The sequence below is a fragment of the Magnolia sinica genome, chromosome 12 (genome assembly GCF_029962835.1).
Source record: "Magnolia sinica isolate HGM2019 chromosome 12, MsV1, whole genome shotgun sequence".
In the NCBI taxonomy this organism is placed as follows: Eukaryota; Viridiplantae; Streptophyta; class Magnoliopsida; order Magnoliales; family Magnoliaceae; genus Magnolia; species Magnolia sinica.
In genome coordinates, this window is record NC_080584.1 from 1,294,229 (window position 1) to 1,311,475 (window position 17,247).

Genomic DNA, 17,247 nt, shown 5'->3' on the forward strand with positions numbered 1-17,247 from the left:
CGGAAATGAACTTTCGGAGTCTGCGCGATGGTTTTTAGTCTCAACCGAGTCCCGTGCCAGGTTGACTCATACTCGGTTGGACCAATCCGAGCCAATACAACGAGTTATCCCTGACTCAAGTGAATGACTGTTACAGCCCATATCATAAAGGTAACGGTGGTAGCCGTTGTAGCGACCATTACCGTTACAGAATACCTTGGATCTAAAATATTTGTCCATACTGCTGATGAACCATGCTCTACAGCTATCCCCAGTGAGAAAATTATAACCCTTATGTCATCTGGTCAGAAAAAAAGAGATGGTTATGAAAAAAATATAGCAATGCTCTACATTCAACTAGGAAAATGGCTGAAAGTTCATGGCTAGGATCTTCCCATCATGGAGATTTTTTGCACATTGGCCATCAATGGTTTGGATGGCCCACTTGTACAAACTGAAAACCTGTGTATGGGACCGGTATTGGATAGCCGATTATCCAACATGTCCGACATGAAAAAATTGGATATGGACATGAGACTTTTAACCAATTCGAAAATTTTTACCTAATTACTCACGGTCTGGTTACCGGACTTCTGAGCAGGTCTATCTCAGTATCCATATCTACTTACCCAATTACGCGATGGTATTTTCATAATTTTCTAAACTAAAATATTAAACGCTAATATATGATTTGTTAAATTCTATTTTTTGGTAACCTATGTTGACGCGGATGATGAATTTGATGTGGTGTTGATTGAAGCTCTTAAAAAAAATGGTGTTGGTTGACTTAAACTATATTCAAAGTGGTTTAGTTTTTCTTCAAATGCTTTAGGATTTGTAGCTTTGGTTCCAATCAAGGTATTCCGGAATGGTAATGGTGGCCATGACAGCCATCGCTGTTACCTTAATGATATGGGTTGTAATGGCCATTACGGTTTCTCTCTGTTCAAAATATTTATAAAAAAAAAAAAAAAAAAAAACCCCAGAAATTCTATATCGTTACAGGGCCGTCATTTTTCGTAACGGCTGTTATGGGTCCGTGATGTGTGATGGTTGCCACCGTTACCTTTATGTATCGGCCGTTTGTCGCATACCATTGTTACAACCCATGGGTTAGTTTTAGACAATGCGTTTCAACGTTGAGGACATGGGTTCAAAGCGGCCATGTGTGGTAAATTTTTTTTTTTTTTAAAGCTTGATATTAGCTAATTATGTTATAGAAATTAGTTTTTTTGTATTTTTAGGTATTTTTATTTATTTTATTAGGTATTTAACTTTTTTTTAAAAGTTTTTAATTAAATATTAGTGGGATATCTAGTTACCTCGGATTTATATTTGAGTTCTTTGGACAATATCGTTATCGGTCCTATATGGCTATATCTGATTTCTCTGGATAAAATATGAATTTGTATCAGTATCCTATGTTCAAGTCGGATATTGCAATATCCGATCCATTCACGGTTGGTTTTTTCTTGGGTTGTGAATGTAGATACTTGCAAGTGTTTGTTGTCCATTACTTCCCAAATCTAGTGGTTATAATTGTCCATTCGGCCTGATGAGCGGTTAAGATCTCGCAAACCCTTCCCTGATTACACGTGTGCCACGTTTGGTGGTTTGGGCAGTCTGATCTAGAAAATCTAGCATTCTACAAATCCCACGGTCCCACCTCATTGCATGTAGACGAACTATCCATCAAAATGTGAAGGTGTTTTGTCATTTGATCTATTCACATTATTATTAAACTGCCCTTAGTATGTATGGAATCCAGACCGTTAATCTGGCAGCTGCACCTGGTTGGGTCCATATGATTATCATGACGCTACTGTACATGGGATCACGAAACTTTTTGACGGTTGCAAATGGAGATCCTAGTTAGTCGACCAACAGCCCACAATGGGCAATGGTCATCTATTTCAGGTGATCAGGATCATGGGAATGGTGGGCCCAATGTATGAACGGTCTAGATCATGGACCTCATGTTTTAGAATTTTCATTGTTACTTAGAATGATTTATTGATCCTTCGGCAAACGGATGTGCACAAAGTATGGTTTGGAAGCGGGTTGCGTACCGAGTAAACTGTGGGGCCCACTGTGATTTGTGTATTATATCCACTCCGTCCATCCATTTTACCAGATAATTTTAGGGCTTGAGCTAAAAAATGAAGCATATCCAAAGCCCAAATGGACCACACCACAGGAAAAAGTGTGAATTGAAGGCGTACTGTTGAAAATTTCTTGGGGTGCCACAGAAGTTTTGGATCAAGCAGATATTGGTGTTTTTTCTTCATCCATGTCTTTGTGATCTTATGAAGAGGTTGGATGACAAATAAACATCGCTATGGGGCCATAGGAAGGTTTCAACCGAGGAAATCATTATTCCCACTGTTTCCTATGGTGTAGTCCAGTTGGAGCTTTGGGTATGCTTCAATTTTGGGCTCAACCCCTAAAATAAGCTGGAAAACGAATGGACGGTGTGGATAAGCCACATACATTCATGGTAGGCCCAACAGAGTTTACTTAGTACAATAAAAACATATTGAGTTACAAGATGCAGTTCTCAGGTGGACGACCATACCATAGGAAACAGTGGTGACCATTAATGGGCCACATGTTTTGGATCAAGATTATATTTGTTTTCCACCTTAATCCAGGTTTGTGTGACCTAACCAACAGATTGGATGGCAAATAAATATTACAGTGGGGCCTAGCAACTTTTTAATGTATGCTGTTCAATCACCACTGTTTCCTATAATATGGTCCACCTGAGATTTAGAGTTTCTTCATTAGTGGGTTCATGCCCCAAAATGGTCTGGTAAAATGGATGGATGGTGTAGATATAGAATACATACATCAAGGTGGGCCTCACCTAATCCGCTCTAGAAAGTTGTACCAGAAGAGTTTCAGCAGTTGAAGCTTTCCGAGTTTTGCAAAAACGAGTTGAGCTGACTCAGTCTTGATTAAATATTTTTGTGTAGCCTTACTGAGTTGAGGTTTTCTGGTTTTTGAACAACATCAATACAAATACACATATATGGCAAATTAGCAACAACACCATTATCATCTTCGAAAGCATCATTTCGACTCGGCCCAGTCGGAATCTGACTCATTAGGATCTGACCTAGTTCGATATCCATGAGTCGACTCAAACGAAACGAAACGAGCCAGTCCGAGTCATGATTGATGGCGCCAGTTTCCTTCTTACATTAGTGTGAAGGTTAATCAAAACCACTCATAACAATGAAAAACAAAGAAGAAACACACATTATCAGTTCTTCCCCGAACCCGATGGGATGTATCGTATGGGCCCATCTGATGAACTGCTGTCTCGCGCATGCTGCAAATCTGGTATGGGCCCGTCCGGTCTTCTATTAGTCATGGCTCTTATGTTCGTTGGGCCTTCCATTTCCAAACTCAGCTTGGGTTGGGCTGAGAAAACCCTCGGTCATCCGGACATGAAATCCTGAGCGTTGAATGCAGCCCATGCGTCCTGTTAAGAGATCAAACCGTCATCTCGAGAGCTGATTATGCGACAATCTAATGGCCAGATATCGAGCTTAAGTCCATAAAAGGCATCGATTAGTTTTCTAATTGCACTAGTGTGGCCCATGTTTCAGTGGGCCAGACCATTGATCTGATGCGATCGATGGCAGATGGATCATGCCCGAAAAACTCCCAATAAACGTCATCGTTCTCCTTAACAGACCTCTCGCGGGCAGCGAATTGGAAGGTTAGGATGATCGAATCAAGGAGATTTTCATGGTGAATTGCCCACCTTGTGTCGCTTACGACGGGCCTGTGTTGATCATCCCTGTCCCCTGCATAGAACATCTTATCCATCCAAAAGGTGGGCCACACCATAAAGGAGAAAATGTTATCATTCTACTAATAATAAGGTGGGCAAGGCCCTTTGTTGAGTAAGACCATTCGACTGTCCTTTGATTTCGACATTGGTGATCTTTACAGTGCTGACTACCTCTTGAATGGACAAGATTTTCCCGGGAAAAAGTATTGTATGTGAACATCTTTGCATGTGTTCTATACTACAATCATCTGTTCCAGTCTACATCTTGCATGTAGGCTCTTGGTTGCATTTTTGCAAATGTCTGATCCTTTGTGCACATGTGGCCCACTTGATCAACGGATGGATTAGAAACATTCATGTGGGAAATGGGGATTTTACCAATTTTAGGCCAAGGTAGATTAGATCTGGGCCCAAACATTTTTGGGCCCACTATATTGGCCCATACCTAGCTGGACCTGAGTGGGCTGGACTAGATCTGGCCCATTGCACTTTTTCAGGGATCCACCCAGGGCCCACGGTAACGTATGTTCCTTACATCCATGCCGTCCATCCATTTGACAGCTCATTTTAGGGTATAATCCCAAAAATGAAACAGATCCAAATCTTAGGTGGACCAAACCACAGGAAACAGTGGCGATTGAATGCTTACAATTAAAAACTTCTTGGGGGCCACTAGAATGTTTATTTACCATCCAACCTGTTGATAAGATCACAAAGACCTGGATGAAGGGGCCACACAACTATCAGCTTGATCCAAAACTTGTGGCCTACCAGAATTTTTTAGCGTTCAATCACTACTGTTTCCAATGGTGTGGTCCACCTGAGACTTAGATCTACTTCATTTTTGGGACCATATACTAAAATGAGCTGTCAAAACAGATAGATGGCATAGATGTAAGGTATATTCATTATAGTGGGCCCCACATTCATAAATTAACAGGCATAATTTGGTCTCACATATTTTGGGTTAAGGACCTGGACCCTATCCATTTAAGAATTAGGTCAGAATTTTAGACCCAACCCATTATAATTCAGGTTTGGGCTGATTGGTCCAAGTAAAAAATAGCTGACCATTTATTTATTGGGTCAGGTCTAGGCATAGAGGACTTGGACCTCGGCTCATTAATCATAATGAGCAGGTATAAAAATTAAAATTTAAGCTTTCATACAAATAATATTCCAAACCATCTAATTAGAGGGTAGTGGGTCTGAACCAATCTCATGGGTTCGGACCCACTAACCCTCGGATATATAAAAGTATTGAAAAAATGGAGCATAGAAGAAGCTACCTGAAGGATGGTGAAAACCTTCTCTGCGACGTATTTTTGCGGAATTGTTGCGCCCTTCTGTTGCAGTTTATCTGGGTGTAGGCAAAGCCTTGCTTTCTGATACGCCTTTCGCACTTGCGATGTTTCGATCATGTCCGGTAGAGGGATGGCGTGCCATCCGCTAGTGGGCCACAAAATCTGAATCCGAAAGCAAGAACCGTTGGATGCAGCGATAAATGGTACTTAATGTCATGACTGAACGAACGATAAAATGGGCCATGGTCACACACCCAGCTAGCCATGAAGGTTGATAGAAATAGAGCCATGAATGGGCTGCACTGACCCATTGGGCTTTTGGGTCAGGACGGTTTCGACTCAGCTTGGGCTGGAATAGTAGACCCAAGGGCTGGGCCCATCCTGAAATTTAAGCCATATGATCACAAGAGCGGCTTGGGTCTAGGTTCATTTTATAGTCTGGGCTTGGACAGACCTTGGCCTGGTCCATGGACAGTCCCATATGAAACTTTTAGAAAAAGAAAATGGCAGGAAAATGAGTAAAAATTACATATTGAAGGGTGGAGAGCAGTGAGCGGATGTTTCCTTCCTTGCCAGCAGACCACTCTTTTATATCTTCCTCCATCATCTCCTTTTCCATCTATCAATTTGCATGAGATAGCAACATACATTATCAATTTCTATTGGATTTTTCCAATCTACACAATAAATGAATTTCTTTAATTTATATTTATCATCAGTTATAATATTTAATTTATACTTGCATTGCAACAATTGGACCATCTGATCGATCAATCCAGGTCGTCCATCAGGAGTCATTTTGCCGATCTACAATTCAAATTATGTTTGGCACCCTTGAAAATTTTGAATTTCACATCCAGCTAGATCTGAAAATCCTTAGAAGGATTCCTTTTAAGATATAAGAGAAAAGATAGAGCACAAAAAATCTTGAATTTTGAAAATTCTTTTCAACTGTCATAACTGATATCTTCTCCTATCTATGAAGTGGTCTTATTGCAAAAACACAATTTTTAAATTCAATAAGATTAAAAATTGAGACTACCAAACAACCAACTAGATCTGAAAATCCTCGTAGTGATTCCTTTCAAGATATTAGAGCACAAAAAATATTGAATTTGGAAAATCCTCTTCAATAATTATAATTGCTTTCTTCTCCTCTCTATGAAGTGACTCTATTGCGAAATTGAAGTTACCAAATGCAATTTCTAAATTCAATTGGATTGAAAATCGAGGCTATCAAACATTGATCAAATGAAGAATTTGTATACTTGCTCAAAGAATTCTTCCTATCCAAACATTAATTTATGGCATGTTGATATAGATGTATTCTGAAATTGATCGAATGTATACATAAACAATAGTTGGATACAATACAATACACCCTTATACGCCAATCCAAACAGGCCCTAATTGTAAAACTTGTATTTAGATTATCAATTAAAAATCCAAATCCAAGGTGCCTAATGATAGGTTTTCATGTAAAACTCGCACATCGATTAGACTAATCATTTGATCATTGCCTATAAAATGGACGGTGCAGATGATTTATGGAAAAGTACGCCTTGTCAATCTTTTTAATTGTTGAGGCCCATCATGGATTGGTTATTGTTGTTGTCGGATTCTTGTCAACAGATATGATGGATATAGAACTGTACCGTAGGATGAACCTGCAAAAGCTAGAGAAGAAAAAATCCTAATCCACACCTTTGAAAACATCTACAAGCTTGATTTGGGCATCGAAGGGCCCACAACCGGCCACATCTTCTCTAGCTTTTGTAGGTCCACCGGTAGATAGTTCTACATTGATCTTATCCGTTGGCTAGAGTCCGGCAACAACAATCATTATTAAGAATCACTCCTATTAGAGAATCCTAATGATCTCATCATCATTCAGAAAAATGGACAGCTGTAAAAAATAAGGCCAGTACATGAATGGGTCAGATCATTCGATCAGTGTGATTTTCACATCGTAGCCCATGAAATGTACATTCCATGCCGTTAATATGATGGATCAAATGGTGATGGGAATCATTCCAAAAAATCTTCCCCAATGTATGATCTTAACCATCTGATTTGGTCATTGTTGGATGTGGAAAACTAGTTTTACATTCCATTCCATCAATTGTGTAGGATCATCTAATAAGGACATTAAGGACGATGGGATGCCATGATGTACGGTTCAGATGAATGAGTCACTTTACTGAAAGGTGGGCCCACCTGCTTAAGACCCAAAAGAAAAAAAAAAAAAAACATTATTTCTTGGATCAAGCATCATACAATCCAATTTAGGATGCAGAGATATCGACAGATTAGAACCGTCCATTAAGTCCAGCATAAATTTCTTGGGCTAACATGTAAAAAATCATACCGATCCAACCAATTCTAACAATTCAATCTATAGCCTATAAAATGGACGGTCAAGATCATACATAAAAAAAAATAGGTCTTTCATAAAGAAAAAGGCAATGAAAAAAAAAAAAAAAAACATTTTATCACATGGAAATCACACACATACGTACATATTCATGCATTTAAATACACATATACATTCAGAAAATTCTACTTACACACTAATTCACCGAAATCTTACATCTTTTTCCGGTTGCTGTTTTTCCTCATTTGATTCCCATCTTTTCAATTCCTCAGATGCTCTGGCCTGTACAAAAATTAAAAATAAATAAATAAATAAATAATGAGAGAAAATTCAAAAAATGATTTTTCTACACTCTCTTTTGTTTTTTACAAGAAAAATATTTACCAAGAGGAATTGGGTATCATCATATCCTCTTCTCGCTTGAGCGTCGATTTTTGGCACAATGCACATCCCTGCCAGTATCACATTCAACAAATAACGGTCCAAAAACGCATTTTTTACAATTAAAATGAATTTATTGAGAAATTAAATAAACACGTTTTTAAAATCATTTATATAAACAATAAAACAGTATATACTCAGTAAAAAATGCATATTTCATGGTTTTGTAAGATATACATACGTATATGAGAAGTTCTATAAGGTGGCCCCCACCGTGAAGATGATTGTACTGAGAAAATGCCCCCATATGAAAGGAATAGACCGTTTAAAAAAGCTTGTGGGTGGCATGATGTGCCGGAAAAACCGTTTCAAGGCCGTAAACGCTGTTATATAAAGCTAAATGTGACAACCATTACACATTAAGGGGTTGTAAAGGCCGTAAAGGCTGTTATATAAAGGTAAATGTGATAACCATTACACATTACAGGATCGTAAAGGCCATAACAGCCTTTATAGAAAAAATAACTCGTAAATGCTATTACAACCCTAGTAAAGGCCGTAATGCCTGTTATAGGACCGATATAGGCTTTTCGGGTTTCTTTTTTTTTCAATAAAAAAGAGACCATAATAGCCGTTATGATCCTTGTAGTGAAGGTTACAACCCATGTTGTAAAGGTAATGGTGCTGGCCGTTACAACCACTGTTACCGTTACGGAATACTTTGGTGGGCGGGCGGTCTACACTCAATGCACGTTTGTGGCCACCCACCCAATTGGTTAATCAGCATGATTTTTCTGTACAATCATCGTCACCATGTGGCCCACCTTATACGAGTTTTCAGGTAAGACTCCGACGAGTTCAATACAACTCGTGGAGTCGACTCAGATTCCGTAGCACCCCAACTGGTTTGATACCATGAGTCACCCCTGACTCGGGCGAGTCCTGACTCTAAACAAGTTGATCCGAGTGAGTCTTTGTAAACATGGGTGAGTAGAAATCACAACCATTGTTTGTGTTTGGTGCCCACCAATACACCCAGTTGGTGGTGGGGCTCACACCTGATCAGATGGAAATCAATTCCATTCATTACCAAAATTCAACAAGTGAAATCATATACCTTCATCTTTTTTCACAAGGCCTCTTCTATTCTCCTTTTCTCTACAGTTCTCCTTCAAAACATCGGTATTCTGGGCCCCGGACTTCTCTCTGGCCCATGCAATTGCTTCATCGATGGCCACCGCCTCCTCGGCAGCCTCTTCTCGCCTATCAGACAAGATCTCTATGACATAAGAGCCAATGAATTCAGCTTCTTCTTCTGATTCCTGCATGGATTGGTCTTGAATTTTATTTCTAGCATCTGGGCCTGGGCCCACTGAAGATATATCAGACGAAGGTGAGTCAGTTTCAAGATCATCGACCGTTATCTTGACGCTCGGATACGAATCAGGTTTGACAGTGATGGTCTCCGGTGATGGCATGTGTTGAGAAAACCCGAAATGTGATTTCAAGAACCGTTCATCGGAGGCAGGCTCGGCGAATTGGAATTCAGCAAAAGAAGTACGTGTGCATGGGACGCCTGCGGTCCCTTGTTTCTTCTGATCGTTGGACATCGCTGTCGACGACGACGAGCTTTGCCGGCATGGGATGATAATCGGCCTGATCAAACACATGGGCTGAGATTTTAGAGATGGATTTTTTTCTATGAATGAAGTTGATGGGCTCTGGGCCCACGCTGAGATTTTAGAGATGGATTTTTTTATGAATGAAGTTGATGGGCTTTGGGCCCACAGAGCAATGTGAATCTTGAAACAGATCTGAACCGTTCATCAGGTGGGTATCACTGGTATCTGTCATGGCCTGAAAAATCCAGGTTGTTTGATCATGGTTGGCCACGCTTGTAGGGTGAATGTGGAGCTTTGATCAATCCCTTCACGCATCCACCTTTGTGCATGCGTGTTGCATGTGATGAGCAGACTGGCCTGTTTTAAGGTCCAGTTTGGATAGATAGTGATGCCTGACCAATGAACGGCTTAGATCTCGCTCACTTGCCCAAGAAAATCCTACTCGCGCGAGTAACCTTGGGGACTCATCAATGCTCCACCATGTGCCAGCTTGAATCACAGACTTGAGATCCAGGCTGTCCATCTGGTGGATCACATCTTTTTAATTCTATGGCGCAAAAAACAGGCCAATCAGAACAACAAATGGGCCACAATTTACTAGATAAATGGATGGATGAAAAAACAAAGCATGTTTTTCTAATCCATCGATTATTTGTAAATAAAGTGGTGCACCTGACATGAGATCCGGCCTGCTTTCTACTAAAGGGGATGTACGCATTGAGGCCCATCTGATAGACGGCTTGGATCTCATACCCCTGTATGATTCTGGCACACTTAGGTGCCTTGGATATCTTTTATTATACCCTATATACTAGTGGGTACATGAACTACCTTACGTGTGTGGGCGTGGAAATTGGAACAACTCAGACCGGATTCGGTGAGTCCGTTATAGTGGGCCCACCTTGATGTATATGTTGTATATCCATGCCATCCATCCCTTTTGCAGGCTCATTTTAGACATAAGTCCCAAAAATGAAGTTCATCCAAATCTCAAGTGGACCACACCACAGGAAACAACAATGATCGAACGCCCACCATTAGAAACTTCCTAGGGCCCACCATAATGTTTATTTGCCATCCAACCCGTTGATAAGGTCACACAGACCTAGATGAAGGAAAAACACAAATATCAACTTGATCCACCCACCTAGACAAGGTCATTCAATCACCACTTTTTTCCTGTGGTGTGGTCCACCTGTGGTTTGGGTCTGCTCCAATTTTGGGCTCATGCCTTGAAATGGGCTGGCAAAAAGGGTGGTGGCATGAATATACAACACATACATCAAGGTGGGCCCCACAGTCACGGCCTCATCAAAGTCAGGCATTTCTCCCGCCTAACCTAGTCCGGTCTCATTGATCTGACGGGCCATCATAGGGACAACCGTATCCCAAAAATCACGGTGATTTGACAATCCTATCCATCCAATTCGGAGTACACGTTTACATCATGGGCTTTTTATAGAAGCAAGGTAAGGGGTGGACCCCACCGTGGAGTTGACATCACCAATGTCTGATCTTGACTGGGTGGTGGTCCCATGTGGTGACCACCACCTAATTATCAGATGCAGAATGGGTGGTGAGGATCTCACCATCCAATTCCGCGTGGTGAGATTTGATTGATGGCCATGTGCTGTTAAAGATGGGTGGCGTACTAGGCCTAAAAAACTTTTAAAAAGGCCCGGCCCATCTCTAGCAACCTACCCTTCCAATCAAATCTCGTCATTTCACCGATGTAGCCGTGAGCTCCTCACCACTCAATCCGCATCCCTAACCATAGATCATGTTGGCCTATAAAGTGTCTAGCCAACTCCATAGGTGGAGTCGTCGAATATTAGACCATGGTAAACTCGTGCAAGCATAAGACAAAAAGCTTAAGGAGCCCAATACAACATCCACACCGTCCATCCGGATCATGCAAGGATGAGCAATCCAAAACTCTAATGGGCCACCCCAAAGGAAAATGTGGGGATAGGAGCACCCACCATTGAAATCTTTCTAAACCCACTTATGTTTTGAATCCCCTTAATAGGACTCACCTCATGAACAGGTTGGCTTGGCTAGCATACAAACATTATGGTGGGCCCCACAGCTTTTTGTTCCACAGGTTCCCTTGGAAGGTTGTGAAGAAATGTGAGGAAATTCACATCCCCACATTCCATATATTCTATTGTAATTCAATTAATTTTAAAAATTTTAAATTTTAAATGAAAATCATGTATCAACTCATCTCAACAAGATTTTGACTGACAAGGTTCCAACTCAGTGAGTCAACTAAGTCATGTGACTAGGTTCCAACTAATACTAATGATGATGATGAAAGACAGGGACTCAACGCCAACCTCGATGTAACCTTATAGGATTTTCATCTCTCCGCTAGCAATTTTCACATTTCTAACTGCTCTCTCATCTATATTTAATTTATGTGTATTTTCACATTTGTCACTGCTCTCTCACCTATATTTAATTTATATGTGGACAACTAAAATTATTTAAAAATCAACTGTATATATTTATGTTTAATTTTTGAATGGTCAGGATAATGTTAACTAGAGCTTGAGAGCTTGAAAAAGCTTGACCTCACTTACCAACTCGAATAGACCGTAATTTTACCAAGGGCCCGTTTGGATTAGCTTACTTTGCTTTGCTTTAAATGTTGGAAATTTAAGAAATGATGACTTTCCGCGTGCGGTTGGTAGAGACCGAAAATGCATAGTAATTATGCCTCAAAAGCTGTGCTTGCACGCATTGAAATCTTACAGAATTGGTTTGAATGGGACGCGGATTAGATACTGACAGGTTGAAGTTCTGTGGGGTCCACCATAATGTATGTGTTATATCTACGCCGTGCATCCATTTGGATAGATCATTTTAAGGCATGAAACGGAGAATGAGTCAGATCCAAATCTGGAGTGGACCCCACCACAAAAAACAGTGGGGAGAGAGAGGCCTACCGTTGAAACCTTCCTAAGATCCACTATGATGTTTATCTGAGATCCAACCTGTTTATAAGTTAAGATAGATATGAAAGAAGGGAAAAAACAAATTTCAGCTTCATCGAAAACTTTTTTGGCCCTTTTTTTAATGGAAGGCGTCACTCTCTTCACTGTTTTCTGTGGTGGGGTCCACTCGAGCTTTGAATCTGACCCATTCTTTGTCTCATGCCCTAAATTGATATCTCAACCTGTCAGTATCTGATCCGTGTCCGTCTGAATGAATCCATGGGTCCCAGTATTAGGCATGTCATAGCTCACAGCTAATAAATATATGTATCTACCATTCAACTTGTTCATAAGTTAGCCACAGAGTTTATTCGAAAGCTTTCCTGCGTTTGAAACCTAGGTTGGCCCACCATAATTGTGAGACATCCACAGTTCATCCATTTTTTTCAGTTTATTTTAAGACTTGAGCCTAAAAGTGAGCAGCATCCAGGACTAAGGTAGGCTGCATTTAAGGAAAAGGCGGGTAGGGAGATTCCTAGTGAAAACCTCTTTGCATTGACAATGATGTTTACATGCCATCTATACCGGTCATAATGTCATTTCTACTAAGGTGAACTAAAAACATGAATATTATCCTGTTTCAAAACTTCTAGGGCCCACTGCCCCATAAATATTTTAACAGTGGAAGTCCAATCCTCACGTTTTTAGCCCACTTGAGTATTGGATCTTACGAGTCCTAAAAATATGGATAGACGTGGTGGATTTCTCAAAAACATCACGGTGAGTCCCACCTAGGTTTCCAGCCTTTCGTAGGAAATCCGAGTCTTAGATGAATGGTAAGCATTAAATTCCTACTATTTCCTGTAAGTATGGTCCACTTGTGCTTTGGGTGTGCTTTATTTTTAGCATCATACCCTAAAATAAACAGGTAACATAGATGGACGGAGTAGATAAGGTTCATACATTGAAATGGCCTCACAGATTTTACAAGCATTCTAAATTTCATTCCTCGATTTTGTGTCCAGCTTTCCAAACAGGGTATAAATACATAAGTACGTAATAATTACTTATTTACATGTATTCACCCTGCAGTAATCTAATCCAAAGAGGACGTTAGAATTGAGAAAATCTCAATCTGGTCATGACTCAGTTAAAACTCAGATAAAAACTCGACTCGACAGGTGGCATGCTTTAAAAAATATATTTTTTAGAGAAAAAGAGGCCATGGCAGGGCCTGCCTCCTGAAACGGGTTCTAGTCGGGTCCATGTGGCCCAACTGGCGGATTAAGAGTTAATTGCAGTACTCTGCAGAGTAGCTGTCTATTAATTCCACTTTTTTGCTTTTCTAATGATCTGCACCGCTTATTAGTGGGACCCACCTTTGAGATGGGATCCACTTCGATTTATGATTGAAGTCCTTTGATTGGACGGCTAAGATTGACCGATGAAATCTATATTTAGGCTATAGCATCATAAGTTGGGTTCCCACCTGATGAACGGCCTGGATCACACGATAATATAACGAACGTGACCGATTTTGCAAGTGAGAAAAGAAATTCCTGTTTTACCCCCACTAAAATCTTCCAGCCCTTCACATTGAATCCAAGGGCAAATCCGTCATCTGACAAACAGTTACCCGACATAAAGAAGCAGGTAGCTTTTTTTATGCCGATTTTGCCCCTAGAATTTCCAGACACGTGCGGCTAAAGATTCCATGCCCTTGGAAAATCAAAAGGGTAAAAATGTAATGAAGCCTTCGACAAGCTCTGAAATTTCTCCCGCGGGTTTCGGGTCCTAACAGCAGCAGCAGCAAAACCAAATGACAACTATAACCCCAGAAGAAATCTTCCTTTCAGCAAATTATAGGGGTAAAATCGGTCATTTTAAGGGCGGCAGCATGACAACCAATTGACAATTATAACCCCAGAAATTTCCGCTCGCAAAGCTATTCATACTTACTTTCAGCAATTGATAGGGGCAAAATCGGTCGTTCACTACTATCATCAAATGGCCGATTTACCCCTAATATTTGCGAGAGAATATGAAATTTCCAATGGCAAAATAGTCAATTAGCTAAGGCTATGTTGCTCCCGCGAAGAATTTCGGAGCTACGAAATGACACTTTTACCCTCACGTTTTCCTCTCAACAACACAGTCATCCCCGTCCTTTCGAAAAAGAGAGAGGGGTAAAACCGTCATTCGGCGGGAAAAAAAAACGTTACCTGAGCTTCGAAGCGAAGGAGGCGAACCCACCATCGTCCGCTCCCGACGGACGGAGCGGACTCAGATCCTCTGAACTCAAAACCGACGACGAATTCGACTTCGACCTCGATCTGGACCGTCGATCTTCCCCCGATCCGAAGATATCGTCGTAGAACCCATCGTTTCGCCGGCACGGAGCGGCCGGAATCTGGAAAACCGGTAGATTCCTGCCCCTCCTCGCGGGAGCGTCAGATTCCGTCGCCGATCGGAATATCTCGTCGTAGAAAGAGGAGGAGAAGTCGCCGGAGTGCTGTCGGAAGAAGACGCTGCGCGGCGGGCCGCCGAAGACGTCTTGGAAGTCGGCCGGGTCGAGGGTTTCGGACTCGGAGAGCGACGAACGAGTCGGGCAGCTGAAATCGGAGCCCGGATCCGTTGATTTCCGTCGCGCAAGGTCCGATCCGATACGGAGATGCCACGAGTCGTCCATTTACCGGGTTTCGGGTCTATTATATCGGGTGTAGCGGAAGTTAGAGAGAAAGGGAGGGAATTGGAACGAAGATAAAAAAGCATAGGGAAATAATATATAGAGGAGGAGTTACATAATACTCTGGCTGCAAATGATGGTTGATACACAGGCACTCAGAAAATGTATACGTGGCACACATTAACTCAAGTTAAACCGTTGAAATTCTGGGACCCACTGTTACGTCTGATTCGTGGACACTTGCTAGTGGAAATAGGGCCTTTGGATTATTTTTTTCATTTTCAACCGTCCAATAAATGCCAACCAATACGACAATAGGATTAAAAAAAAAAAGTTTAGCTTTTGGTCAGTGGTCCATCCAAACTTTCACCCATGAGTTTAACGGTTTGATTTGAATGGATTGTAACCCACGTTTGCAATTTCTGAGAAATTTTCAAGTGTCTGCGTATAATCCATCGCACTCTGCCAGAGTACCAATGTATTTCTTGACGTGGAGATGGGCTCAATTGTACTACTGTATGCGTTTCTCACTGTTTAATGAATTGTGGCAACTCATCCACCATACACGTGGCATGCATGCACATTGATCCAGACGGTCCATACCATGAAAACCTCTTATAGATGAAGTAAAGAAAGAAAACTGAATCCAATGGACAATCCTAACCGTCCATCGTTCTTCCATAGCATAGACTGCTGAGAAGAACAAGTGGTTAAGATTGTCCGTTCAGATTGACTTTTTGGGCCAAACTCCATCTATAATGGGGCCCACAATTTGAATGGTCTGGATTGACATGTGTTGATGACACGTGTACGGGATGACATAGTGTAGTGAACTAGTGTACTAGTGGTGAAATTTCTTCAAATTACCGTTATAAAGTGGCAATGGCACTGATAGGACGATCCTAACCTTCCGATGATGGGACCCTTGTGTCCCAACTTTTTATTTTAACCATCCATTTGCAGGATGTAATAGGGCTTATTTGTCGGCCATGATAGACCATTCATGGTGGGCCGAATGTACTAGCCATTCCAACCATAGGACTAGTGGACTACCATTCAGGGTAGTCCGCGGACTACTAAAAAAGGGCCCTTAACTTTACTAGGTGATGATGATTAAAGGCCACGAGGGTGATGACAATGTCGCTAGCGTGTAAAGATGGGGCGTGTGTGGTGTGGCCCACCATCACGAGAAAAAAAAAAAGAGTAGGAAAGAAGCCATTTTCTTTTGATGATCTGGAGGAGTATAATGGTTAATACACATGCACTCAGAAATTGGACGGGGGAGACACTTAATTCAAATTAAACCGTCCAAATCGTGGGACCCACCGTACATAGATCACGATCCTAAAACCAAATTGATTGAACGATCCTGATCTCTGGTTAATGAACATGTGGTTGTTAGATCAGACCCATGGCTATTTTTCATTTCCAACGGTCCGTTAGATGTCCGTGGATCATCCACTCGGCATGAAAATTCATTGTGACCGTTAGTTTACGGCTAGCTAAATTGGGGCCCACGTTAGATGGAATCTTAACCAATGGATATACAAACTATACTAGAAGCAGGTGGACCACCGTGTTGGAATCAACGGACAGCCAACGGTGCATCCGATCTTCAACCAATCGGGCTGGACAAAGACCTGAGATTAACGGCTATCATTCTTGGAGGTTGGGATCAAGGTAGTGAGGCATATCAACGGTCAAGATTACTTAACCGTGGGCCCACGTGTACAAATTGAGGCCTCCTATGTAAATTTGGGAAGTGCCCGGACCGGCCCCCCCTCCCAAGAGTTGATGAGCCAGTATTCGCGGTGAACGGTCGAAAATCGTACGGTTAGCATCGTCCGATTATAGCTTTTTTTTTCGGTGATGTGCAATCTGGGTCCCACCGGATGGATAGTGCGTATCATCCTCACATCATGTGGGTGGGCCCAACCGGCAGTATTTTGGTTAAAGCTTCCATAAGTATCTTGTAATATAAGGAACGGCCATGAGTGACGGATAGAAGCCCGTGCATCTCACTTCTCCACAGGTACACGTGGTCATTTGCACAGCTCATTTTGGTGGGCCATGATCTAATAAATAGATCTACCTGACAGTCCTGATTTTTTAATCAATGACATTCAATTGAACAGCTAGAACGTAAAAGGATTAATGGTT

General features: G+C 41.4%; 1 protein-coding gene across 1 annotated transcript; it reads right to left on the reverse strand.

Annotated features, from left to right (window-relative positions):
• Nucleotides 1–2,932: 2,932 nt before the first annotated feature.
• On the reverse strand, nucleotides 2,933–15,155 carry LOC131220743 (uncharacterized). The gene is made up of 7 exons (XM_058215559.1): nucleotides 14,624–15,155; nucleotides 8,958–9,496; nucleotides 7,844–7,911; nucleotides 7,676–7,741; nucleotides 5,615–5,704; nucleotides 5,071–5,247; nucleotides 2,933–3,466 (listed from the first exon to the last, which is right to left on the reverse strand). The coding sequence occupies exons 1-7, from the start codon at nucleotides 15,088–15,090 to the stop codon at nucleotides 3,422–3,424; spliced, it is 1,452 nt and encodes a 483-aa protein (XP_058071542.1). The 5' UTR covers nucleotides 15,091–15,155; the 3' UTR covers nucleotides 2,933–3,421.
• Nucleotides 15,156–17,247: the final 2,092 nt, after the last annotated feature.

What these genes read in the sequence shown, in the direction of transcription:
- LOC131220743 (XM_058215559.1), bottom strand. Translation starts at nt 15,090, where the DNA reads ATGGACGACTCGTGGCATCTCCGTATCGGATCGGACCTTGCGCGACGG. An exon ending in CCTTGTGAAAAAAGATGAAG is followed by an intron (nt 7,912 to 8,957) that starts GTATATGATTTC and finishes TGATACTGGCAG; the next exon opens with GGATGTGCATTGTGCCAAAA. An exon ending in AGGTTTTCACCATCCTTCAG is followed by an intron (nt 3,467 to 5,070) that starts GTAGCTTCTTCT and finishes ATCTCTTAACAG; the next exon opens with GACGCATGGGCTGCATTCAA.